This window comes from Macrotis lagotis, chromosome 1 (assembly GCF_037893015.1).
Source record: "Macrotis lagotis isolate mMagLag1 chromosome 1, bilby.v1.9.chrom.fasta, whole genome shotgun sequence".
Classification (NCBI taxonomy): domain Eukaryota; kingdom Metazoa; phylum Chordata; class Mammalia; order Peramelemorphia; family Peramelidae; genus Macrotis; species Macrotis lagotis.
In genome coordinates, this window is record NC_133658.1 from 655873648 (window position 1) to 655899173 (window position 25526).

The following is a 25526-nucleotide window of genomic DNA, read 5'->3' on the forward strand; positions in this document are numbered from 1 at the left end:
AGACATTTGGTGGGAGAAATCTAAATTTGACTTTGGTCGAAGAAACAAAAAGAGAAACCAGAGCTCTTAGTACAATTCATTATCTGCTGCTGCTCAAGAGACTAACTTAGAGAAGCCCTCAGATTCAACCACTAGAAGCATCATTACTTCTAAAATAAAGAGAAATGTAGGGGTATACATTTCAATCATCCAGGGGAATAATATCAGTTATTTTCAAGAAAGTTTCCAAAATGAATCAGAAGGAATTCTGTTTTAAGATGTGAAGAAGATGGTTCATTGTCTGTGGGAAATCCCCAAAACTTCCAGAAGCAGAGACTTTCATTGCCCTGAAGTTTGAAAGGATAACCATCATAATTAGGGAGGAGGGAGAGAGAAAAAAAGGGAAGTTATGAAAAGTGAGATAGTTAGTTGTATACCAAAGTGACAGAAAATGAGTCAGTGCTAGGTAAATATAAAGGGAAATACCACTGGCACCAATACAAACAAACTGGAAGCAAAATTAGTACTATTTTCCCTACCAAAATGCACCTACTAATACCTTAATAAGTGATAGACCTTCACAAAAATCATTGAGCATCTCATATTGAGAAAGCATGTTTGAGAGGGATTCAATAGGTAACATTGTTCTAGTGCTTTGCTATGAGCCAAACAATGTGCTAAGCACTTTAAAATTATTACTTCATTTAATCTTTACAACAACTCTAGGAAGGAAGTGCTATTATTATCCTCATTTTACAGTTAAGGAGACTGAGGCGAACAGAGCTTAGTGACTCATCTAGGGTTACACAGCTACTAAGTGGCAGAGGCTGGATTTGTACTCAGGTCCTCCTAAATCCAGGCCCAGCTCTCTATCTACTGAACCATATAGTTACTCAAATAAGAAATAAACCAAACAAATTCATCTTGGAATTTGAGATGTGACTTATTAGCCTAATGTAGGTTTAGTTAGTTCAAGGTATATATGAACTTCTTGTGGCCATGAAAAACCATTTCATAATTCCCTAAGCCAGATCATGTGACCTGTTTCCTATTTTGTTTTTCTTGTTCAGGTTCAGGTTTAGTGGTCGAATCCTTGGCCTTGCACTGATACATCAGTATTTGTTAGATGCCTTCTTCACACGACCATTTTATAAGGCCCTTCTCAGAATGTGAGTAAAAGTATTTTTTATTGTTCTTTTAATTGGCCTGGAAAAAATGCAGTATTTCCCTTTATAAGAAATGGAAAATTCCTTTTGTCAAAGTCTGTGTTTCCCTATCTGCTAACAATCTTCATTGTGGCATTGTTTTTATAGCCATACCAATTTTCTGAAACTAAGTAAGTTTTGAAGTTTTGTTTATTTGTCCCACCATATTCTCTTTTTCCTCTCCCCTTATTTCTGGATTGCCTACAAAACCTAAGTTTTGCTATCTTCTGAGCCATTTTATCTTTCTCATACTTAGTAACACATGTTTCTTCAAAACAATTGTACTTCAAATGCAGTTTTGGAATGCTTATGGCATTAATTCAGATTATTAATAGAATAGTTGTGGGTTAGTCTTTATGACTCACAGAGTCCTCTTCTCTTTGAGATGGATTTTATACTTCATATTGATGCAAACTTTAAATTACTCTTGGCTCACTTCTCATCTTCCATGGTTCTTTCAGTGTCTTTGGGATATCCCACTTGCTCAAAGCTATCCTTTTGTGAGAAGAAAAGATTTATGGAGGGAGGTACAAATAAAACTTGCATGGGAATTTTCAGTACTATTATAAAAATGAAAGACTGAAGCTAGCAATCTTTCATGGAAGCAAACAGCTGGTTCTGTCCTATAATAAGCAGGACATTGCAAGGCAAAGCACCAGTAGGCAGTATTTTGTTCTGTCTCTGAGACGAGAAGAACAAAGGGAGAAGAGCAGAAATACTACCACTAACCATACTCCTCCTCCACCTTTGACCATAGGTTCTGTCCTTACACCAAACCAATATCCTCTTTATCTTCTTTAATGTGAATCCCTAACACTCAGGAGAATGTTCAATGAACAAAAATGAGAAGGGACCCTTGAAAAAAATGCTCTAATACCCAATAGGATAATATGGCCTTGAAAGATAATTGATTGCTGCATTATAGATGTAGTTTCCTAGTTTTCATAAGGATGGGCTAACATTCCCAAAAGCAGTATGAAGCAAAATGTTTTGAATTTTGGTTTCTACAGATGTCAAACTATAGGTTTGCTTATTATTCCCCTCAAATATCTTTCACATCAGCCAAACTGACCCTCCATCTCCCATCTCAGTGCCTGAGATGTCTTCCTTTTCCCACTGCAAATCTGTAGTTTCCTTCAGGGCTTAGTCTGGGCTTCACATCTTACCCAAGACCTTTCCTGATCTCTTCAATTGTTGTACCTCTCTCTCCTTGACAACTGCATATGTTGCCCTTTACCCTTTGCCTCATTGGTAGTAAACTACTTGTAAAAAACTTATTTTTGTCTACTTTTTTAATGTTCCCAGGGCCTAGAAAATTGTAGATACTTAATAAATGTTACCATGATAGTTTTGCTGCTATTGGTCAACTTTCCACTTTCTACATTCATTGCCCTCTATCTGGATGTGGTCCAGCTCTTCTTCTCTTTATAAAATGTGTGGTCATTATTGTCAGGCTGTTTGACATAGTGGCAACAGCCCCAGCCTGGACATTAAGAGACCCTGGATTTAAGTCAGGGCTTTGCTTTTAAGTATCTTTGGGATGGAATACTATATTGAACCCCTTTGAATCTCAGTTTCTTTATTTATAACATAAGGGCTTTGAAATGGATGATCTCTACAATTTTGACCATCTCTAAGCTATAACCTTTACAAAGTATCTGAACTTTTTTTTTTCAGCAGCTCATTTTAGACTAAATAACAGAAATCTAGGAAATGCTGTGGCTTAGTTCATCTTTTTACCAACATCTGTCAGTATTTGCTGATAACATTTTTAAAATCATCTTTCTCTTTGATACATAGTCTATGTGATTTGAGTGATCTAGAATACCTTGATGAGGAGTTCCACCAGAGCCTTCAGTGGATGAAAGACAATGACATACATGATATCCTAGATCTCACTTTTACCGTAAATGAAGAAGTTTTTGGACAGGTATGCACACGCTAAAGCATTGTGACTGATTTATTAATTTATTTTGTTAGAATTTATTGGTAGGTGATCAACTGTGTCAGTGCACAAAAATCAGGGGTTGAGTTTGACAAATTCTTGGTTGAGTTTGACAATTCCTAAATGGTGAGTTGTGTCCATTTACCCTGTGAAGGTGTGTTCCTCATTGTAGAGGCTCTCTAAGTAACTACAATCACAGAGGGAAAAGAGCTAAATGACAGCGTATTACACATGTGGTTGTATAATCCTTCTTATTCTTTGCTTTCAAAAGTATAATGTCCTCCATGAGCTACTTTCTGTGTCTCTAATGCATTTTTAAAGCCCTTGTTTTCATGGAACTCATATACTAAATACATTTTTGTACCAGAAAAATGCAGTTGTAAATGAATAGACTCAATCTTGTAATACAAATGTACTAGCAGAAACAATGATATTGATCTGTACTGTTTTCCCAGCATGAATCTGAACTGGGTCTGAGTGATTTCTTTCATTAAGAGATCTTGATGTTAAAGCTATCTTTTAAACCTTGATCCTCATCTGAATATAAATCCTGTACTCTCAAAGTTAAATCCTCATTTAAACACTAGGTACTAATACCATAATAAATGCTAAACCATAATGGGATTTATGAAAAGTCCTAATCAGTCAATTTAGATGGCGGATATCCAGAGTCTCAAAGAAATTCAGTCTAATTTAAAAGAATCTGTTAATGGTTACATGATTTTATGATAAATTAGAAATGCATACTGCTATGAGACATCTTAATATCAGATAATCAATATTTTGAGGTTTACTAATGTATGCATAGATGAGGGTCTCTTGTAGAGAAAGTATGAAAGACATAATTCTTATACTATAGAGATATGTACAGTTATACAAAATGTGATAAAGTTTTCATGTTATTGGTCATGGTTTCTCTTGTGACAAAACTATAATATTTTTACTTCATTAAAACATTTATGTAAATGTATATTTGTTTCAAGATAACTGAACGAGAATTAAAGCCAGGGGGTGCCAATATCCCAGTCACTGAGAAGAACAAGAAAGAATACATCGAGAGAATGGTGAAGTGGAGGATTGAGAGGGGTGTTGTACAACAAACAGAAAGCTTAGTACGGGGTTTTTATGAGGTAAAGAAATTGAGTCTTTGTGGGGCATGCTCTGAATTTTTGTTTCTAAAGATGTCAAAATCCATATATGGACATCCACAGATGTCAAAATTCATCTTTTGTGTCTACAGATGTCACAAATTATCTCTACCTGCATGAAGTATTCTTTTTTACATAAAACATTCATTTTTCAAACAGATTTATGGGGAATACTCTTTGGATGATAGATTTTCTGGAAAAAATAATGTGGGTTCTGTAGATTGTTGAATTCATGGAATTCTCTGGTTCAAGAGGTCTTTGAGTTAAATGTTTTGACTAGAATTTAAATAGGATTTGATAATTTAATGACCACTAATATCATTTTAAGTCATGCATGCTAAGATATGGATAATCAAATCTCATGCTTGAGAGTGTGAAATGATCACATCTAATGGTCAGAACAAGCCAGTTATATGCTCCATGAGGCTTTTTCCTTAGAAGCCTCTAAGATCCTTTTTAGAACAGAGAAGTAGATTGGCCCAATCATTATTTTGATGTAGTATGGAAAATTATGATGCTGAAAGAGAGAGAGAGAGGGAGTACTTTGATGTAACTAAAAATTCCTAATAGTCCTATGGATATGTGCTCTCATAGATGTGAGTATTCCCTCAGCAAAACAGTCAATCAGTAACCAACATTTATTAAACATTCACTATGCTAAACACCAGGGATACAAAGAAAGATGAAAACCTAGTCCTTACATCCCAACAGCTCTCATTATAATGGGGAAGACCTCATGCAAGCAACCATGAAGACATAAGGAGAGATAGTGAGAAAGGCTTATGCTGTAGGTGGGATTTGAGCTGAGTCTTTCTAGCTAAGGATGCCAGGAGGCAAAAATGAGGATGGAGAGCAGTCTAGGCAAGGGCAGAGGTGGTGAAGAAGGAACAGTTGGCAGATGCTGTGGTCTGTGTCAGGACTGGAAAGAAAACCAGAGAGACTGGATTATAGAGAATGTGGAAGGGATTCAGAAAGACAGAGGGAGGCCAGGTTGTGAAGAATTTAGTACAAAAGATAATAGGGAGCTACTGGAATTTATTGAATGGGGGTGAAGGAGGCTAACAGTCACTCCCACATGTTAGGAAGATCTCCTTGTCAGTCAAATGGAGGATAGCCTGGGGTGGGGAGAGACTTGAGGCAGGGAAACCAACCAGAAGATTATTGCAGTAGTTTAGGTCTGAGAAAATGAGTGCCTACACCAGGGTGTTAGCTTAGTGAATAGAAGGAAAAAGGGGATCTGTAGGAGAGAAGTTTTAGAAGTAGAAATGACTAGACTTAAAAACTGGTTGGATATGTAGAGTAAGTATGAAAGAGTAGTTGAGATTGACAAGTAGATTGTGTGACTGGGTGACTGGAAGGATAGTAACAGGGATGATCAGAAGAATAGAGAGTATGGGAGAGAAGATGAGCTCTGTTTTGGACCTGCTGAGTTTGAGCTATAGGGCAATCAGCTTGAGATAGCAACTTATTCATGCTTCCCCATCATCTATAACTCTCATCCATGTTTTCCCATCAGTTGATCACAATAGTGATGGTGATGGGAAACCAATATGCTAGAGAGACTTTTCTTGACATTTTAGGGAGGCAGAATGGTACAATGGAAGGAAAAATGAATTTGAAGTCATGAAACTTGTGTTTGAATCCTGGGTTTTCTCACTTATGAAGTATGTGACTTTGAGAAAGCCATTTAACTTCCCTAGGCCTGAGTTGCCTCATCTCTGAAATGAGAGTGTGATGACCTCTAAGGTCCCTTCCAGCTCTTGAATGAAAATCCTATGATCCTTTGACATGTTGACACCTAGGAGCAGCTAAGGGAAGCAGTGGATGCAGTGCTGGGCTTGGAGTCAGGAAGACCAGTGTCAAATCCATCCTCAGACACTTACTATGGACATATGACCTTGAGCAAGTCACTTGAACTCTGTTTACCTCAATCTCTTTAAATGTGAAACAGGGATAATAATTGTACCTATCACAGTTATTGGAAAGATCAAATGAGATAAACAGCATAGTCACTGGAACATAGTAAGCTCTATATAAATGTCAGTTATTATGTTGTTATAGAGATCAATGCCAAAATTAAAATTATACCTATAATAGCTTACATCTACATATGAAACTTGTGCATAATCTATAAGCAGATATAAATAAATGATAAATGCTTGTTGATTGGGGGGTGAATATCCCTATTCTATGATAATCAGTTACGAAATTTCTCCTCCCAGTGTAATTCTCCTCTGACAAGTCTTATTCACAGAAGGTATTTTCTTGAATCCTCTCATTGAACTTTCTTCCTTTTACAGGTGGTGGATGCTAGGCTGGTCTCTGTTTTTGATGCAAGGGAACTAGAACTGGTCATTGCTGGAACTGCTGAAATAGACCTAAGTGACTGGAGAAACAACACAGAATATAGAGGAGGTGAAACTGGCTGAGTCTGAAGCCTTTAAAAGGAAAGGGGATGGGTTGGCACTTGGGTATGAATTCTTTTCCAAGAAAAGCATCTGATTTTTTTCTCAAAGATGTGAAGCATCCTTTATGAGACCTTGAGCAAGTCACATTCTCATCTTTCCCTAGTTTCTTCATCTGGCAAACAAGGGAAATGCCATTTACATACCACCCAAGCATGTCATCATAATTAATTATTAGTGAGGAAATGTAATTATGTGAACATTAAGTAATTGCTTTGAAGCAAGGGATCTCTAAGCAGCCGCCTCCCTCCACTCCTGTGGAACTTTAAGAGGCACGCCCTATGGGCTTCCAGAGCAAGAAATCTTGATTCATTGAACCACTTACTCTTTGACTCATTGTATGTTATCTAACACTTTTTTTCCTTTTTACTCTCTCCCACTATAATCTCATCTATGAAGGGGAATTCCCTATATGAAAACACCTTCTACCCTATGCAATCAGAATCTTAGAGAGTTATCTAAAAATATTGAGAATTGAAATGAATTGTATCAGAGTCAAGACTTGAACCCAGGGCCTCCTTACCCCAAGGCCAGGTCTTTATCCTCTAGAAAGGGTTATGCTGGAAGCAATTTAAACATGCTTCCCAGAGCCAATTGTTAAATTTTCAGTATGAGCATTTATATCTTGGAAAACAGCTACAAAAAGCTTTGCTTGGTTTTTTTCTTTTTTCTTTTTTTTGGTTGTCTAGACTTAAGAAAGTAATTTGAAGAAATGGAAGAAATGTTAATAGTGCAGATTAAACTTAAAAGTGTCCCATGAGAACTTTTTTTTAGAGAGTCAATTGTTAAACATTTACCAGCACCTCCCTGTCACAATGCAATATTTCTACTTATTAACAGACAGACAGACAGCTGATAGACTGACAGATATTTTGGAATATACATGCAGATATTCCAAATTTATAATTTGGATAGATCTGTGGATAGATATTTTATTATAGGCATTATATTTCTGTATTATATATTATAAGTAGATAATTCAGAAAATGGCATTTCTAAAAGTATACTTCAGTCAAATAATTCATACAAATGATTTACAATTCCATTTGCAATGAGATAAACCTATTTAAAGGAAAAAACAAAGTTAAAGTTATGAAGCTTGACTTTAGGTAAGTATTAAATACAATCTAGGGAAAGCTAAATTCTTACCAAATTTTTATATGCAAGAAAGCTTTCTTAATTCAAAGGAAAATGACAAAATGAATGAACAAAACTATTGGAACCATTGCAAAGTACTTACTGAAGCATATTGTTTAGAGATACCTAGATTATAGAATCACCAAATTTAAGAATTAAAAGGAACCTAAGCAATCAAGTATTACCATTGATAATGTATACAACTAGTGGTTCTCCAGCCTCTGCTTGAAAACTATCACATGGGGGCTCATTCCACTTTGGGACAGCTCATTTAAAAGCTACAACATTTTAATACCCTTAGCTATAAATATTTAGTCTTCTGTGAGTTGAAGTGAGAAGTAGGTATCTTCAGAAGCACTTAAGGGGAAAAAAAGTCTTAACCTATGTTAAATATTCTTCCTTCAGTCCTTTTACCTCATTACTGATTCTTAGTTCTCTCATCCCATCATACCAGTCCTATACTAAGATCTTTTTCACTCCCCAGAAGCAATTTCAAGTTTCTACTTTTATTACTTCTTCTCTAAACTTTAAGGAGAGGCAATGTGGAAGAGTAGAAAGAACTTTAAGATTTGAAGTCAAAGGACTAGTATTTAAATTCTTTCTCTGTCACCTGTGTTACTTTGGGCAAAGTCATTTAACTCCTCTGGATGTCATTTCCTTATCTTTTGTGCCATATGACCTTCAGTGTTCTTCTAACTCTAAATCTGGGGTTCTAGAGACTACTTTCTAGTTTCCTCATATAATCTCTATTCCACCTTTAAAATTAACTCAGTTAACTAAGATGTTAAACCAATTTCATGAGAACACTTTACCCCAACTTGCTTTTTTTCTGCACTAAAAATCAATCAAGTCCTATCCCCCATCATATTACAGTGGTGAAGTTGGAGGTGAAAGCTGGTTCAAATATATGTTACTCTGTGCATTTTGTAAATATTTTCACTCGAGAAAGGCAGGTAAGCAACTTTTTCCTAGGATGCTATAAAGTTTATGAACCAAATTAGGTACATTAGCTTAGGGAATGAGAGTTCCTAACACAGTCAATTGGTTGTAGAGGAAGAACTTTCCCAGATAGAGATCTGATCATAAATGAAGTTAATTATAGTGGCTAGGAAGACAACCTCACTCAACCCCCTTTTTTTTCTGAAGGGATTTTCAGAAGATCTGTCTTGTAGCCAGGTAAAATGAACCTGTAGAGCAGATGAGTAAGCAGAGGCCCTTGTGGTTTATTCAAGGTCATGTGGCTAAACCACTGGCAGGTCCAAGATTTGAAACCAGGTCTTCTGATTCCCGAGTCCATTCTTCTTTTTATTGTATTCCATTGCCTACTTAGTTGAGTTGGGAACCATTATCCTGCTTTTGAAGAAAAACTGAGATAAGATTTGTATTTGAAGGATATTTTTTTTAAAAATGTTTCTTTGTAGCTTAAATTAGAATTAAAATAACATGAATTCTTGTTCTTGCTTTGATAGGATACCATGACAATCATATTGTAATTCGGTGGTTCTGGGCTGCTGTAGAAAGATTCAATAATGAACAACGACTCAGATTGTTACAGGTAAGATGAATGTCCATTGGGCTATTATTTTCTTATCAGTACTGTGTTTAGACATAACATACACCTAAATATTACAAGAATCAGATCTGTGGATTCATTAATATAGGAAATTCTCTAGAAGAAGAAACTCTCTCTACTAAGGCATCTTCTCTGCAACTTGTCATCCTAGGGAATTGCCTAGAGCACTAAATAAAGTAACTTTGCCTAGGGTCACAGAGCCAACCTAAGATAGAAGGAGGACATAAAACCAAGATTTCCTGATTTCTCTATCCACTGTGCCACACTGCCCACTTCCACAGTGAATGGTGGATTCTATTGACTCATCCTTTTTTGGGTCATATAGAGCCTGCTCCAACTGCCATCTTTCTATGATTGAATCAAGGCCAGTCGTTTCTCCTTCCTCTCATAGCAGGTTGAGAGCTTTGGCAGGTGGTCATACTTCCCAGGAGGTTGGAGTTAACATTAGGCTATTTTATAAGTCCTATTTATCCAGGACTACTTTATTTATTTATTTAATTTTGCCTCCTCTTTTAATATTATTAATCTTTCATTCTTCTCTGGATGGATGCTAGAATTTCTGTGTTATGATTATCTTGTGCCAGAACCCTATTCGACATAATAATTAGCACCTAAGAATGATGCCAGCAGGAAGCAGCACACTGCTGTTGCTCAACAACTTTAAACAGAACTGATCATTCTTCTTTCCTTTCCACTGAACTATATTTCATTTTCTTATCCTGTTTTATTTTCATTGGAAGTTTGTTACAGGCACATCCAGTATACCCTATGAAGGCTTTGCTTCTCTACGAGGGAGTAATGGACCAAGGAGATTCTGTGTGGAGAAATGGGGGAAAATCACTGCCCTTCCCAGGTAAATTAAGCAAACCAAAAGAAAAGTGAACAAACCTTCACTGTTAAACTATTTAATGTAGAAAATTATCTCGACTCAAACTAGTTATTTTTTCATTAAAGTAGGGAATATAGGAGAAGTCTTCAGGTCAATATTGTCTTTCTATCCTGGGGAACTTAGCATTGGTGCTTAATAAATATTTATTGAATTACAGCTCTAAGTTAAAGTTTTCCTAAAGGAATTTGAAATGCTTTCTCACTGATGTTTATACCTACATTTAAGATAGAAAATTCACTATAGCATATAAATACAGATTTTGTGTTTGTCAGTGTGTCAGATGTTGATATAAAGTTTCCTGTTGCAATCACATTATGGTTGCTAGGATCATCTCAGTTCCTGTAACGTCAGTTATTTTAGAGTTATTAGATGTTTGAATTCCTTTTTTATCAATTAGTCACCATTCTTATTTGAAAATCATATCAGGTTATCTGACAATGTTCTGCATTGTTTGACTTGCCCCTCCAATAATTATTTATAGAAGTTCTAATTCTTTTTGAATTGAATCTTCATTTATAATAAACTCAGAATTTCTTTATGTAGGAAAAATTATTTTACTGATAAATAAATATTAATTCACTTTTGGGTGAGAACTATTATCTATGTTCAATTTAAGCCTTAAGGAGAAAAATGTATCTAAAACTGAATAGAAAGATTGGGAGCTTAGGGATAGGGCATAATAATAATTGACACGTTTAGTTCTTTGAAGTTTGCAGAGTACTTCCAGCACAACAAATCTAGATCAATATTACAAGTATTATTACCTCCATTGTTCAAACATAAAAACTGAGGCTTACAAAGCTACATGATTGAGCTGGGATCACACACTTAGGTCACACATCTGAGTCAAGATCTGAATCAAGTTCTTCCCAAACCTGGGTATAGACATTTAGGGATTACAATGCATTTCCTCTCAAAGAAATAACTTTAGGGTTGCTTTGTTTATTTATCTAGAATATTCCCTTTCTTCCCCCCATGCCTAAAGAAATTTAGTGCCAGAAAAATTAAGTGACTTGTGTAAAGCATTTTACCATGAGACATAAAAATCAAGTTTCCATAAGTGTCAGTGGTGGCCCCTCTAAATCCACTCATGGTTTGAATAAATGCTAGTGCATTACAGTGAATAATGTGAAAGCATATTTTCATCCTATCTCATCAGCATGTTACTTCCTTAGCAACCTAGCTATAAATTGTGAAATGAAGGTACCACATCCTGCAGCCTCAGAACCTTACATATTACCATCAGATCCTCAGTTGGAATGGTGACTGACATATCTTGATTCAACTTTAGGGGATGGTAACTTTTATAAATTGAATGATTTTACTTTATTGTTTTTCCACATGGCAGTTATGTCATACTTGGAGAATTAACTTGTTTGTATCAGATTTAGAGTGCCTCTCTAAAGCCTGAGGATATGGTTTCTTTTTCTCCCTTCTCAGAACTTTTAGGGATTATCCTTCATAGACAGGGCAGGATCATTGTGTTACCTTCCTTCTACTTAATTCTTAGCATCCTAGGTCCCTCAATATGCTTTGACACTAAGCTGCTGACATCAACTACAATTGTTCAGCCATTATATTATTCACTGAAGATAAGTGAATATTGATGAAAGCCAAGGTTTGCCATTCATCTTGGATAACAGATGTGATACTGATAAATAGGTAGAAGTATATTAGGGACCTGATTGGATCAATATGCCCTCCATATTCAGGGAACAGGAAACTTTTGTTTTGAGTTATTTGTAAATGGTGGAACAATTGCACAGGAACAGATGGGTAATTACTGTACAGCACCTCTTTCCTGCATTTGTAAGTTAAAGCTACCATCAAATTTCAAGTTGTTCTCTATTCATCAGATCACAGGGAGAAAGGTAAAATAAGACACATATAGACAATATTTTTCCTTCATAATTTCAGTAGAATTCAAATTAATTGATGTTTACATGATCATGGAAAGTACTCTTTTACATTAGCTAATATAATTAAATTTGACCTTTATTTTTTCCTTTTAACCTGAACTTTCCTCTTAGGAATTTTAACTAGCAGAGTAATTGGATACTCAGTTGACTTTTAGATTTGGAGAATACTTTAACTTCCACTAGTCCAGAATGTGCTGTGGTCTATTCAGATGTCATGACTATTAGGAGACTATTTTATTTTTGATTCATGGACAAAGTTGGCTCTCCCAAATCTCTCTAATTGAAATAAAGGATGTTGCATTTAGCCTAAACATATCTCTGTCTAGTTAGAAGATTTTCTTCGAATTTGCCAAATCATCTCTCTCATATCATCAGAGAAAATAAAGTGGACTACTTCTCAGAATACCATTAGGTACCTAAAATCTCTCTCGTTTCAGAGAAGGATCTTCAGAATTCCATTATCCTTTATCTTTTTCTTCTTAGTGAGCCACTTTTTAATATCTAGTTTAATATCACCTGCTCAGATATTTTCATAGATATTGTTCCAAAGGGTTTCTTCTCACTCTGGTTCACTCCCTCTAAAATGGTGGTTATGTGATGTGGAAGATCAACAAACTAAACTGATATGGAAAGATGGACGTGGCTGTTTGCTTGGACCTATATCATATGTCATCTCTGTGGTGCACAGGCGTAATGGAAGAAGGGAATCCCAGTATCTTTTGGACATAGTAATCTGCATTTTTTTTATTTTTCTCTAGCAATCAAATATTGTCATTCATTATAGATTCTACTTAAACCTATTTTCCTTTACCAGTTGTATAGCAAAATGCATGGCTCTGAAGCCATTAAAAATTTTGTGCATCATTGCCTTTTCTTTCTTTTGTGGAGAACAAGTAATTTGAGAACAAATGAAAAACAATTCTGGAGACAGATGGGTGTCTCTGTGGAGCCTTATATGCTGAACACATCAACAAGAACTTACTGCTTGTACTTCCTCTGCTTTGTGGTTGCTGGTTAGTTCTGTATTTTGGAATTTTTGTAGAATACTTCCTACCACCCAGTTTTTCACACAGCTTGTTCACTTGTAGCAATTGCTTTCTGAGTATTCCAATACCCAGATTTCAAGGAGAGAAGAGGTGTCCCTGGCAGACCCCCCAAAAAATCCTAATTTTTTTAGTTGGATGATGCTTCTAGAGAAGGATTGTAAAAGATAAGCTGAGAACCTGCTAATTGCAATTAATAAATATGGGTTTAAAAGCAGACCATCTTTTTTTTCAAGACATTTAATTTTAAATGGAGAAAAGTCAATTTTTTTGATGTGAAAATAACCTTTTAAAGTTTAACTACAGGATATTAATAAACCAGTATTCTATTCTCTCAGCTTTAGAAATGGGCATGAGTTAAGTAATATCACCATTGATGTTTTTGTCATTATGTCCTGTGAGATAATGTGATATATACACAGCTGAATTTCAAAATATTTGTCTTTCCCTTAAGAGCAATATGTTTGGATAAATAAATATGAAAATGGCTATTTTTTTATAAAGGGATTCTTTCCTCAACACTAGGGACAAGAAGAAAGGAGCAATTATTTAAATGAATGATTGGACATTGCCTTCATGCAATCTGGTAGCATGGAGCACATATAGAAATTTGTTTGTAATATATGTACATACATATAATGCACAATATGGTAGAAATATGAGTAGAGTGCTATGGGATGTCCTGGGAGGAAATATCCTAAGAGGCAATCTGATATAGAGGAAAGATCGCTGAATTTGAAGACAGAGAGACTCTTAATTTGAATCTTAGCTCTGATACCCATGTGACTTTATGGAAGCCACTGAATCCCTTTGGACCTCAGATTTCCTTATTAAACTACAGAAAAATTAAATTTAAGTTTTATTACCCTTTGAAAGGAAATTTAGCAGCATAATAGAAAAGAGTGCTAAGGCTACCATGAGGAGATATTTGGGTTCAAATCATATATACTACTCTCAGGCCTCTGTTTTCCCATTCATAAAATGTGTATAATAAATATGTAGTAGGAGGAGGAATAATGATGATGATGATGATAATAATAATAATAATAGCAAAACACATGTTTTTTTTCTTTTGATAGTAAGTATCTTTCTCACAGGCCTTTTGTGAAAAAACAAATAAGATCATGTACCATAGAGCACTTTTCACACCTTCATTCATTATGTTTGTTGTTGTTCAGTCATGCCAGACTCTATAAGACTCCATAGACTGTGCCCATGAGGCTTTCTTAGCAAAGATACAGGAATGATTGACCATTTCCTTCTCCAATGTATCCCCATTTTATAGATGAGGGACTGAGGCAAATTAAAGGTTAAGTGGCTTGTCCAAGGTCACTGGTAAGTGTCTAAGGCTAGATTTGAACACAGATCATCCTGACTCCAGGCCTGGTGATCTATCCACTATGCCACTTAACTGATATCATTTCCTGATGTTAATATTAATGCCATCCCCACTATCAATGATAGGAAAGAAAGGAAACACTCATAAATGTTTAGCATCACAGGAGGTGAGAAAAACAGTCTACATGACAACTTTGTCAAGCCAGCAATTTTCACTTCTCTTTCCATTTCTCTACTAATAGAGGCACATATAATTCATCTGATAATTCTTAAATTTCTCCAGAGCAAATCTAAAGTACAGAGAGTACAAGGGGAAACCTCACTTTTAAAAAATGTGTTACACTGAAAAACTGGCCTAGAAAACAAGGATTAAACAATCCATTATAAAAGAAATCTTGACCTTAAAAATTTTTGTCAAACTGACATTCATTCCAGGTTGCCTTTAGGCAGATACTTTTGAATGTTTTTCATTTGCTCATATTTGCCTTCACATACAGAAGCATTTGAGCTCAGAAAAAAAGGATCCCTTTTTACTCCAGCAGCATTGAAGTATTTACATGTTCCTAGACTTGACAAAGTTAAAAAAGACTTTGATAAAGTAATTTGTACTGGGGATAGAGAGGGGCAAGTAAATTTTCACTTTAAATGTTAAAAGCCACAGAAGAATTAAAGCTGGAACCAAAATTAAGAAACAGCATTTTCAGAATTAAAGTGCAAGGAAATAAGACAAAAGATTAAGGCAACAAAGATTTTTTTTTCCAGGAATAACTCTAGTGCAGAGAGATAGATCTATAACATATTTCTAGTTCACTGAAATAATTATTTGCTTCTTCTAAGGGTCAAGGAAGTTTTTTGACTGGCAAGAATTCTTCATTAAGCCCTTGAGTGACAGTGTCTGGGATCTAATAATGTTTGTTGATTGATTGATTGATTGATTGTCCAGATAACCTGAACAAAAATATTAAAACAGATTAGATACCAAAATGGTGTCCAAAGGCTAAATCTACATCACCTCCCCTTCCTGGTTCTCCCTCCCCTAGTATTCTAGCTGATTAAGTGAACACAAGGTGTATTCTTTTCAACTTCTGATACTTACATGGGTAGTAGTGTCTGGCCAGTACTGTATTGGTTTTGAAAAATATCCTTTTACTGAAACCAAAGACCATGGGTAGCTGTTGCCAATATCAACAAAGTCCTAAGGCCCTCCTCTTATTTTTGGAAGAGTTTTCTCTAGGACAAGGAACTGGAGATTGAAAAGCCTTAAGCATTATGTTGTTTTGTTGTGAGGTTTTTTTTTTTCCTTTTCCTGGCTCATACAGTAAATTGATGGTAAATATTGGGCAAGTAGTTTGACCACTTTGTTCCTCAATTTCCTCATTAGCAATACTCTCTTGTTTATAAAGCATTTTGAAATATTAGCACAAAAGATGAGTAAATGTGCAAAGTGTTGATATTTTAACATTGACTGAACTAGAGCTTTTCATAATTGGTTGAAGCTGATAAAATTGTTTTCAAAGGTCATCATTGCTTTTCCTGTAATTAGCCTGTATGTCTCCAGCTCATTCCATGGAAGCAGTGAAACAATTGCTGGAAAGGACTGAAGCTGCTCAGTGAGTTAAGTTAGATGGGTGGCTTCACATACCATTCTATTTCCTACCTCAATGAGCATAAGTGCTATGTGATCTATCAACAGGAGGCCCTAGAAATAACACCTGCTTTAGCTGCTAACATTGGTCACAGTGCTGACTTGAGTTTCCATCCCTGGGTAAGCATTCAAAGTCCAAGAGCTTTCTCTAGCTACACACTGTAGAAGGTTCCAGAACAGTCTCACCTTGGATTACAGGAAAATCCATAGGATATCTGACTTGAGAGTGTGGGAATATAAGTAGGAGAAAATAATCACTCCAATGGCTATTGGTTCTCCTCCGATTTCAGCATTATTCCAAGTCCAACATAGACACCTGAGAGAAAATTGGTCTGGCCTGAGACAAGTCCTATGGTCAGAGTTGAAAAGGTCTGAGACTACCATGGTCCTAATGAAGATGTTCCTAAATTACTCTTATTGCAGAAGTTCTAATTTTAAGGCTAAACTTAAAAATTCAATTTCACTCCAAGTTAGTCTCAAATCAAACTAAGCATCGTGACCACTCTCAATCCAAAATCCTGGATCAGCTCCAGAAATCCCCATTGTCCCCATTTGAAGTTGGTCTAGTGATGACTCACTGGACCATTTTCCCCAGGGCCACTCCACACCATCAGTTCATTCATTCCATAAACGCTTAAGAGCCTTTATATGATAGGTCTTATGAAGGATTCAAAGCTATACAAGACAAGCATCTCTCCAAGTAATTTACAATCCTAGTAGAATGATGTGGCCTAACATTACATCCTCAAAAATAGAATCCAACCACCATTTTAACTTATGAGAGGAAAAGGATAGTAGAAATGGGCATTTATCTAGCAACCTTCAACCAGCAACTTTTGGACTTCCCCTGAGATTCTGGAAGTATAAGGTCTATTCTTGGTTGAGCCACTGACTCAGCCTAGGACTTTGGGAAAGTCATTTAATCTCTTTGTACAGTATTCCCCTGTATAATGTTATCCCCCTACTTAAAATATTTTTTCCAAAGTTGTGTTAAAGCTATTTAGCAGAAAAGTGCTGTGTGACAAAAAAAAAATGATTTCAGTTATATAGGTACCAAGATCTAATTCAGGTGATTGTGGTAACTTTATATCATGATATAGTAACTGCAATCATAATTTAGGCTGCAAATGACTTAACAAGAGTTATTTTGACACAAGATCAAACTAGAAAGAACTAAAAAAAAAATCACAAAATATCAATGACTTGAGAAGTCATTTAATCTAATCCTGAAATTTTACAGGTAAGGAAATTAAGATTCAAAATGTTATGCTGACTTGATGAAGAATATACAGCTAGTCAGCAGGACTTGGACCTGAACCCAGGCCAAGGACAACATTGCTGCCACTCTAGTAAGCAGCACCTTGGTAGCCTTTGTTAAGGCATCTTTAAAATCTCAAGTCATGAATATAGGCCATTTCCTAGCTATGAATATGCCAGGGCAGTTAGATGGTACAGTGTGATAGAGCACTGGCCTTGGAATCAGGAGGACAGGAGTTTGAATCCAGCCTCTGACACTTACTAGCTGTGTGACTTTGGGCAAGTCACTTAACTGACTGTCTACCATCCAGGGTCATCTCTAGTAATCCTGATTCATATATGTCCATTAGACCCAGATGACTCTGGAGGAGAAAATGAGATTGGTGACTTAGCACAGTGGCCCCCCCCCCAAAAAAAAATTAAATTCATGTGCTTGTCATGGCATCATCTCCCTGATGTCGCAGTCTTCTTCAGAAATAAAGGATAAAGGGCGGCTAGGTGGCACAGTGGATAGAGCACTGGCCTCGGAGTCAGGAGTACCTGAGTTCAAATCCAGCCTCAGACACTTAATAATTACCTAGCTGTGTGGCCTTGGGCAAGCCACTTAACCCCATTGCCTTGCCAAATCTAAAAAAAAAAACCCAACAAAAATAAAGGACAAATATTATTTTATACCAGGGCAGGTAGGTGGTGTAGTGGATAGAACACTGGCCTTGGAATCAGGAGGATGGGAGTTTGAATCCAGCCTCTGACACTTACTAGCTGTGTGACCTTGGGCAAGTTACTTAAACCTGATTGACCCACATCTAGGGTCATCTCCAGTTAATGTGGTCTTCTTGGAGAATGAAGGACAAACATTATTAAGACTATACCTATCCATCAAAGAAAGATAGATAAATCTGTTGTAGAGAGAGACAGACAGAGACCACATACTTACTAAGTTGAATGTGAGAAAGCATGGAAAACTGCATAGAAATCTCCACAAACAATGGAAAGGTTCTTTGCCCCCAACTGCCTTCATTAAAAAGATGCTTCTATTAAATCACATTCACCACCATTATTACCTAACAACATTTTTTTTGTCCGTAGCACATTCACTGCCTTGAGAATTTACTCTATTTGAAAATTGAATTATTTTTTCCAAATGTTTCTGAGAAGGAAATCTGAAACTTCCTTCAATAAGTAATTTGTTATGAATATACACTTACAATCTTTTTTTCTCTCTCAGTTTATGGATATTCTACTAACTCTGCTACAGCTTAATTGCTATATATGTGATCTCTAGTCAAACAGAAAATAATGGAATGTCAAGATTCTGGTATATATAGAGTATAGCAAAATGTATCTTATTTAGGCAAAGAAGATTAATTCAGCATGATGATTGTTCACAATTCTGTGTTTTACAAAAGGACTCACTTTGTAAATAAATATATATATATATATATAATTTGAAATAAAAATAAACTCACTTGGTAAGATTAAATTTACAAAAAAACTCAATTCACTGGTCATAAAAATGGAACATAACCCTTTAAAAATAGTGCCCAACTATGCAATGAACTTGAACATCTGGAAATAAAGCAATATGTTAAGAAAGGAAGGAAGGAAAAAAATAACAATTTATAGTCTCATTTTCCTCATCATTAAAACAAGAGATTTGGATAGAATGGTCTTTATAACACCTCATACATCTAAGAGTCTATGATTTTAAAAGATCTGAATATTCAGACAAGAAAATTTTTTCCTAATGAAAATTAAGAAGTAATTTTTAAATTACTGAGGTAAAATATCAAAAAATCTGTGGATTATGATGGATTTTAAACTTTTTCCTGTATATGTCTTTCAGGAAGAACAGTTAGGTTAAGGAAAACAAAAAAAACAAAAGTCAAACTATTAGATCAGTTTTTAGATTGTGGAAAAAGGTTTATGTAAAAAAAATAAGTCATTTAGGATATAATTCATTAATTGGCCATATTATGTATAAAAAATCTAGAAACACTGCTTACTATTATTAAAATAAAAATGCAGGCCAACATTTAGGCAGAATATTAAGTGACTCAGGTCAGTAATTGCGCTGAGTGTCCTGGACCTGAAATTCTTAAAATAGGCAGGAATCTCTAAGCATTTATGGAACAAAGACCCACCCTTACACCCCCATTCAAAAGGGACCTCTAGAACTGGATTAACTATAGTAAAACTGGAGAAGGAAGAGTTGGGAGGTGGGGATTTAAGGAGTAGAAATCCACATGAAAATAGAAGCTTAGGTAATGATGGTACATAACTTTTTCTTTTCTTTTTTCATTCTCTTTCTCCCAAATTTCTTCCTGTCCCCTAAAACCCCTTTAATTAAGAAAAGTAGTAGATTTGATTAAAGCAATTAAGAATTTAAATGTTTGAATGCAATAGGATTTACCTTCCCAGCTAAGTTCTTGCATTCTTTGAAAGGAGCCTTGTTCATAGAAGAACCTCTAATGGGAGGAAAAATGTGGGGAAAATATTTTTGAGGACATATTCAGTTGCTGCCTAGTGTTTCTCTACAGGTATTCCTGCTAGTGAATGAAATGTATGGAATCCTCATTGTTTAGTTACTCATAGAAGCACGCCACTTAAACCCCCTCCCAGCTTTCTCTTAGTTCTTTCTCCCAAAGAACTCAATTAAAAGGTCAGTACTAATAGGGAATGAGGATAAAAATGTATAAATTGGCACAGGAATTCAGAGGGTCTCCTGCTGTATGAGTTAAAGAAGTTTTGTTCTTTTTAAAGCCCTTACCTTAAGCTCTTTGTTAATGGCAACATGATGAATCTTGTACACTTTAACTTCACATATACGTAAATTATGTATAAGGCAAAATTAAACATAAATGCCTAGGGGCAATTCTTGATTGTAAATATTATTCTTAAAACTAAACTGTTTCACATTTAAAATAGGATGTTGCTTATTTAATGTCAAAAGTTCAGATCTCTTTCCTGATAAGATTGTACTGCCTCAGACCATGTTTTTATTGTGATTCAGGTGCAAAAAACAGGAAGACATATTTTATTCCTATCTTGGGGGAAAGGAAGCATTTGTAAAAGGGAATAGTTCATAGATAGGGATTGAATAGCCATTATTGCTCACTTTGAATCAGGGGAAAATGTTAAGGCACAAGATTCAAGTTTGGATGACCTCCTTGAGGCAGACTGGGAAACTCCTGATGATTCCAGTATGACAGTTCCCAAGCTAAAGAGCCCCTCCTGGATGCAAGGAAAAATGCAGAGTTTTGAGTTACCATAATAGAGCTCAGATGAATCCTGTCTTCAGTAGAAGATGAAAATCTTTTTTGTCAAGAAATAATTAACATCAAGAGATCATTTCAATTGTAGATTTCACATGTTGTTTCGCAAACAAGACAATCTATAAAAGATTTTAAATACTCTTGAAAAACCACAAATATATTTAATTCTGATTAATTTATAGTTGTATAGAATCTTTCCTTCCCAAAAGCAAGGAGATAGTGGAATTGGTGATGGAACTGTATATAATTTGAAAAAATATATGACAAATTCATAATTTAATTTGAAGCTTTACAAACTGATCCTTATGTGTCTTTTTAAAATTTTATTTTCGCAGGGCTCATACTTGTTTTAATCGTCTGGACCTTCCCCCTTATCCATCATTCTCCATGCTTTATGAAAAACTTTTGACAGCTGTTGAAGAAACAAGTACTTTTGGACTTGAATGATCTGGCAACCACAGTGCCCAGCCTTTTGTGGATGGGACTTCATAGAACTTGCCCTGTTGAAGAATGAGTGAACCTCGGTTTGGGAGTTCCTAGAGAATGGTTACTTTATAATGTGTCTGGAGACTGAGATTCCAAGAACAAATGCTCAGTAATTTCTGGGGTGTATAGGACAGTGGTGACAGAGTCCTCTTGGAAGGATCTGGATAGGCCTGATGTGCAGGGAAAACCCAACAGTCTTTCAATCAACAGTTCTTCCTGACTGCCAAACTATTTTTTTTTCCATTCATTTATGTTCCAAGAACAAGATGAGACTATACTGGATCAACTACATGGTAATTATATGGACTTATCAGGATCCTGCAACTAGTCTTTGGACTTTTTCAAGCCAAACTGTGGTATCACTTGACCCAACCTCCAAATTAGCAAAAGTTAAATGATATAATAAAGACGAATCTTTCTTGAAAGTACATTAATCTATGCCCATGTTATGATAGAACAACCCTTTTTGCTGTACCCAAAACTCTGAGAGCCTGCATGGTCTGCACCATACGTTTCAGTTGTCATGAATAGGAATCTGAGTCACAGGGAGGCAACTAAAATGGGCTGCCATAAAGCTGATTGATGAAAATGCATATTCAGGTGGGATGTGTCTAAATAAGGGTGGGTACAGATGAGCAGTTATACCATGGATTACTAATGAATTAGAGACTTTTATGCTTTATAATGCATGGAAGGCATTTTTAAAATAACAATTTATCACTCACATCAGGAAAAATACCCAGTGACTTCTGTTTATTTTTAAAGGCTCATTATGTTTGTGTTCTTTAAATTGTGAATAAGAACCTTGCATATTGTGTCTCATCTCTTCCATTTCCATGCATTGTTTTAGTGTGGATACTTTTAGGTACTCTCAAGGGGGCAGGGGAAATGCCTTTTATTTTTATAAGGGTAAAAAAAAATCCCCCCCAAAATATTTTGCACTGAATGTACCAAAGTAAACAAGATGTTAAAATATGATTGACAACAAATCATTCCCTCTTATAATAAGGACATTTCTTAAAATTCACCTGGCTGGACATGTAAGGAACCTCTTTTTTTTGAGACTCATATTGTGTAATCATATAATAAGCATTTATTTTAAATACATCAGATTCTTTTTCATCTACTACTTTGAAATAGCATTTTAAAAGGTTGTTTTCTATTTCCTTCTTGTTCCCCCAAGCTCTATATTTTGTACACGATTGTCCAATACTAAGCTCACTTGGGAAGCCCAGAATGTTGTGCAAGAAATCAACTCTCTTTAAGAGTAACAATAGCAATTTTTCTCATTCATGGCCACCTCAGGAATTTAAACTGTTTTTAATGTGTTTCTAAGCCTGAGTTGTCAATGATGAATAATTTTCTTAAGAATGTTAATTAATTAGTGATATTTTCTATGGTATCTCATAAACGGCATGACATCTGCAATTTTAAGTATGTTTAATTTCATCAAAGCATTTTCTTCACTTCAAAGTCATCTGAGATGTTTCCATATCTTTGTACATTTTTTATGGTCATGATCTCTCAGAATTTCAGTTGAATGAACTATATTTGAGACTGGGGCTGGATAACATGAACATTAGAGTAATTGGTCAGCCAGAAACATTCTTTAAGAATCAGATATAAGAACAACTCCAGGGTTTTAACTGTAAAACACTGGAAATTCAGTATGCTCTAGTGACGGTGAATTTGATTTTCAAGGCAATGATGTTATAATTTGTGACTAATAGATTGAATTGCATTTACTCTTGTGACTTCCAAGAAGGATCTCATTTATTCCCTGTGAACTATATTACAATCCTGCACTGATGGCATGAACTGTGTAGAGGAGAATATCCTTGGAGACTAAGATCCGCTTGTGTTCTATAAGCTTCCCAGAAAAACAAGGGGAAAAAAAGCCCAACCAGATTTGAACTTAGAATATTTGTTTGCACTTAATGAGCACAGTTATAGAAATCATATCTTTAATTATGCAAATAATATGGCCTTTTTGTATTCTGTTTCCTGTTGTAAGGACAAAATAGTATAGCATACTTTTATGCACATATTTTTGATCAATGTGTATGAAAATATATTCACAAAATAGCATTTACAATGTAGTCTTTTAACAAAATATCTGATATACATGATCACACTTCTTCAGGAACTACACTCAATTTTCATATTTGCTATCATTTCAGTTTGTGATACTTTTACTGCTTGCCATTGTCTATAATCCAACAGGTAAGAGATTCAAGTGGAGAGAAAAACAGCTCTTCAGTTTTTTTAAAAGCAGATCACTGTATTAGTTGTGTTAACTTCTCCCAGGGTATAGAATTGTCTAATGCATACAAACATTCTTAGTTAGCCTATTTGAAACTTTTTCACAACTCTTGGAATTTCTGATAAGCTCCTTAGCATGTTTGCCTAATTTATTCATCTGCATAACAAAAGGACAGAAAACACATTACTATAGGTAAGCAAAAAACATTCAAGTAACATTTTTTCAGAATAAACTAGAAAATCTTTAAAAAAGCAATCTACCACTGAGAATGCCCATAAGCATTTTCCTGTCCACAGCATGTGTTCCAATAACCAGACTAAAAACAATTCAAAAGTAAAGTCCATTTGCTATATCAACAGCAGGATCCATATATGAAATAATTTTCAATGCCAGATATCTTTTGGATAGAAACAGATATGAATTTTCTAATTTCTTTTAGTTCTCATTCTATTTCTTCACTAACAGTCCCCCAGATCCTTTCATTGCTATTCCTATATGGCTATTTTTGATCATGGATTCATTGCTAGTCAAGTCCTGGAAGGACAATGGGTATTTACATTTGAGCATCACTTAGTTAGCAAAATAGGGTTTCCAGAGAAGGATGGACCTAGGACTTGTATCTTCAAATTATCAAAATGAAATACCAAAAGAATGATGTAGTTTCACCTTTCTTTGACTGTATCTAGAGGAAAACATATCTTTTTAAGTTTGAAGCAGGGAAACCTGCCACTAAATTCAGGTCTATTTTAGATAGTATTTATTACCTCGTTGTTGCTCACAATATAGATCTCAAGTCACAGAATATTTGAGCAAACTTTTCTGGCCTATTGTATTCTTTAAATGATTTAATTTGACATCAACCCTTGTATTAAGTATCTACTACACACAAAGTACTATGCTAAGGCCAAGTAACAAAATATGAAAAGAGGTACATTTCCTGCCCTTAGGATGTTTACATATGAGAGATATGTACAAATGATTTCACTGTAGGCCCTTCTTCCACTAGCATAGAGCATTAAGATGGTCTTCATGAGTTTCTGTGGCCAAAAAATTCTTAACCTGCTGGCCTAACTTTTAGTGATAAACCTTTATGATTATACCTAGGCTGGTCCTCAAACAGTACACATATTACTGTCAGAGATCTATATCTTTTAATATAAGAATATTGCTTTAGCATAAATATTTTTGCAACATATTGAAGATTATTATTGAGCCATTTAAAGGTATATCTATAGCAAAACTCCTATTCATCCCCTTAGGGAACGCCTATCAGTATAATAAATCAAAACTGTGTGATTGAATATATGAAAGAGAATAGAGTAATAAGATCAATTTTTGTCTGTGGTTTATAAAGGCATGAGATATAGTGGAAAGATTCAACATTTTCAAGGCAGAGGACCTGGGTTCACATTCCTATTTTACCACTTACTGGGGATCTTGGACATATCATGAAGGGGCAGGCCTAGATGGCCCCTAAGGTTCTTTGGGACTCCAAATGGATTATTCTGTGAATATCTTATTCCTATAAACTCATATGTTATACAATCTGTCCCAGAAGATGATAAAACCATTACTTTTAGCCAATATATTCCAATATCAGTGGCTTTTACAAGTTGAATGACTTATGTTCCTTGTCTTTTTAAACCACCTTATTAAAAATAAAATAGCTTCCCCAAATATCTACAAACCTATATCCATGAGGAAAAAAAAACCTCTCCAAATTCAATAGATTTTAATTTCTTTTGGGAGAAATTAAAACTTCAGCCCATTGTTTTATTTTTGTTGTCCTGCTGAAACATTGATTCAATATTTATGTTCTGACTTTAAACAATAACAAAAACTGACATAACTCATATTACATATATATTTTACATATGTGTAATATAATATATACCTAACAATGCTCAATGTAATATATCTCTGTAGATATCTTTTGGATGGTAACAAAGGCACAAATTT

The 25526-nt window shown here is 35.2% G+C and overlaps 1 protein-coding gene and 1 long non-coding RNA gene across 10 annotated transcripts in view; one reads left to right on the forward strand and one right to left on the reverse strand.

Moving 5' to 3' along the window:
• HECW2 (HECT, C2 and WW domain containing E3 ubiquitin protein ligase 2) overlaps positions 1-21729 on the forward strand; it is a 449633-nt gene extending 427904 nt beyond the window's left edge. For all 6 annotated transcript variants that reach the window (XM_074215431.1, XM_074215435.1, XM_074215432.1 and 3 more), the window contains 7 exons: positions 1050-1148; positions 2985-3114; positions 4113-4259; positions 6578-6692; positions 9349-9434; positions 10193-10305; positions 21154-21729. In XM_074215431.1, the coding sequence (XP_074071532.1) occupies positions 1050-1148; positions 2985-3114; positions 4113-4259; positions 6578-6692; positions 9349-9434; positions 10193-10305; positions 21154-21265 (802 nt within the window). In that variant the 3' untranslated portion in view covers positions 21266-21729. The remainder of the gene's footprint in view (positions 1-1049; positions 1149-2984; positions 3115-4112; positions 4260-6577; positions 6693-9348; positions 9435-10192; positions 10306-21153) is intronic.
• LOC141507607 (uncharacterized) overlaps positions 1-25526 on the reverse strand; it is a 90757-nt gene that overhangs the window by 35282 nt on the left and 29949 nt on the right. The window lies entirely within an intron of this gene.